Genomic DNA, 809 nt, shown 5'->3' on the forward strand with positions numbered 1-809 from the left:
AACATCAACTATTACATAGACACTCTACATGCACACGCTATCTAGCAGTAGATAAGCTATGAATACTCTTCTTACTATGAAAAGGGTCTTATAAGTAGACACGAACATCAATTATTACATAGACACTCTACATGCACACGCTATCTAGCAGTAGATAAGCTATGGGTACTCTTTTTATTTTTATATGGGTCTTATCAGTACACACTCACATCAACTATTACATAGACACTCTACATACACACGCTATCTAGCAGTAGATAAGCTATGGGTATGCTTATCCGTACGTATATCTGATACCGTTCATATGTGTCTAAACGTACGTTTTCCACTGGCACGTGGTTCTGTTGTGGGCATATCGCATGTCCAATCCGTGGCGGCGGATGTCGTTATCTGCATTTCGATTAGACGCACTTGCAGACCCATGGCACACGCCAGAAGGAAGCTTTCGTTCTCAGCCACACACAGGTCACTCTTTAGAGGGGACCAGTGAGGTGTCATGTGAGGAAATAAGGTGTTATGACATGAGGAAATAAGCGATAAGGTATTATGACTTGAGGAAATAAGAGATAGGGTAAGATGACATGAAGAAATGAGCGATAAGGTACTATGACATGAGAATATAAGCAATAACGGTAATATGACGTGAGAAAAGAAGCGGAGTAAAGTAAAATGGTATGTTGAGTGCAGCATAGTCTGATAGCAAGCAAGCATTAACACTAAAAAGAAGTGGATTTCTCATATTGATAAGTATCTGAGAAGGCCTCTAGCATGTCCACCAATTTCATTTTTCTATATATTTATATTTATAT

General features: G+C 39.1%; 1 protein-coding gene across 1 annotated transcript; it reads right to left on the bottom strand.

Annotated features, from left to right (window-relative positions):
• Window positions 1-320: 320 nt before the first annotated feature.
• Window positions 321-498, bottom strand: SARC_17672 (hypothetical protein; the record flags this gene model as incomplete). The annotated part of the gene is made up of 1 exon (XM_014288237.1): window positions 321-498. A coding segment is annotated over one exon (178 nt), but the record flags the coding sequence as incomplete, so codon positions are not given.
• Window positions 499-809: the final 311 nt, after the last annotated feature.

Source organism: Sphaeroforma arctica (genome assembly GCF_001186125.1).
Source record: "Sphaeroforma arctica JP610 unplaced genomic scaffold supercont1.11634, whole genome shotgun sequence".
NCBI lineage: Eukaryota > Ichthyosporea > Ichthyophonida > Sphaeroforma > Sphaeroforma arctica.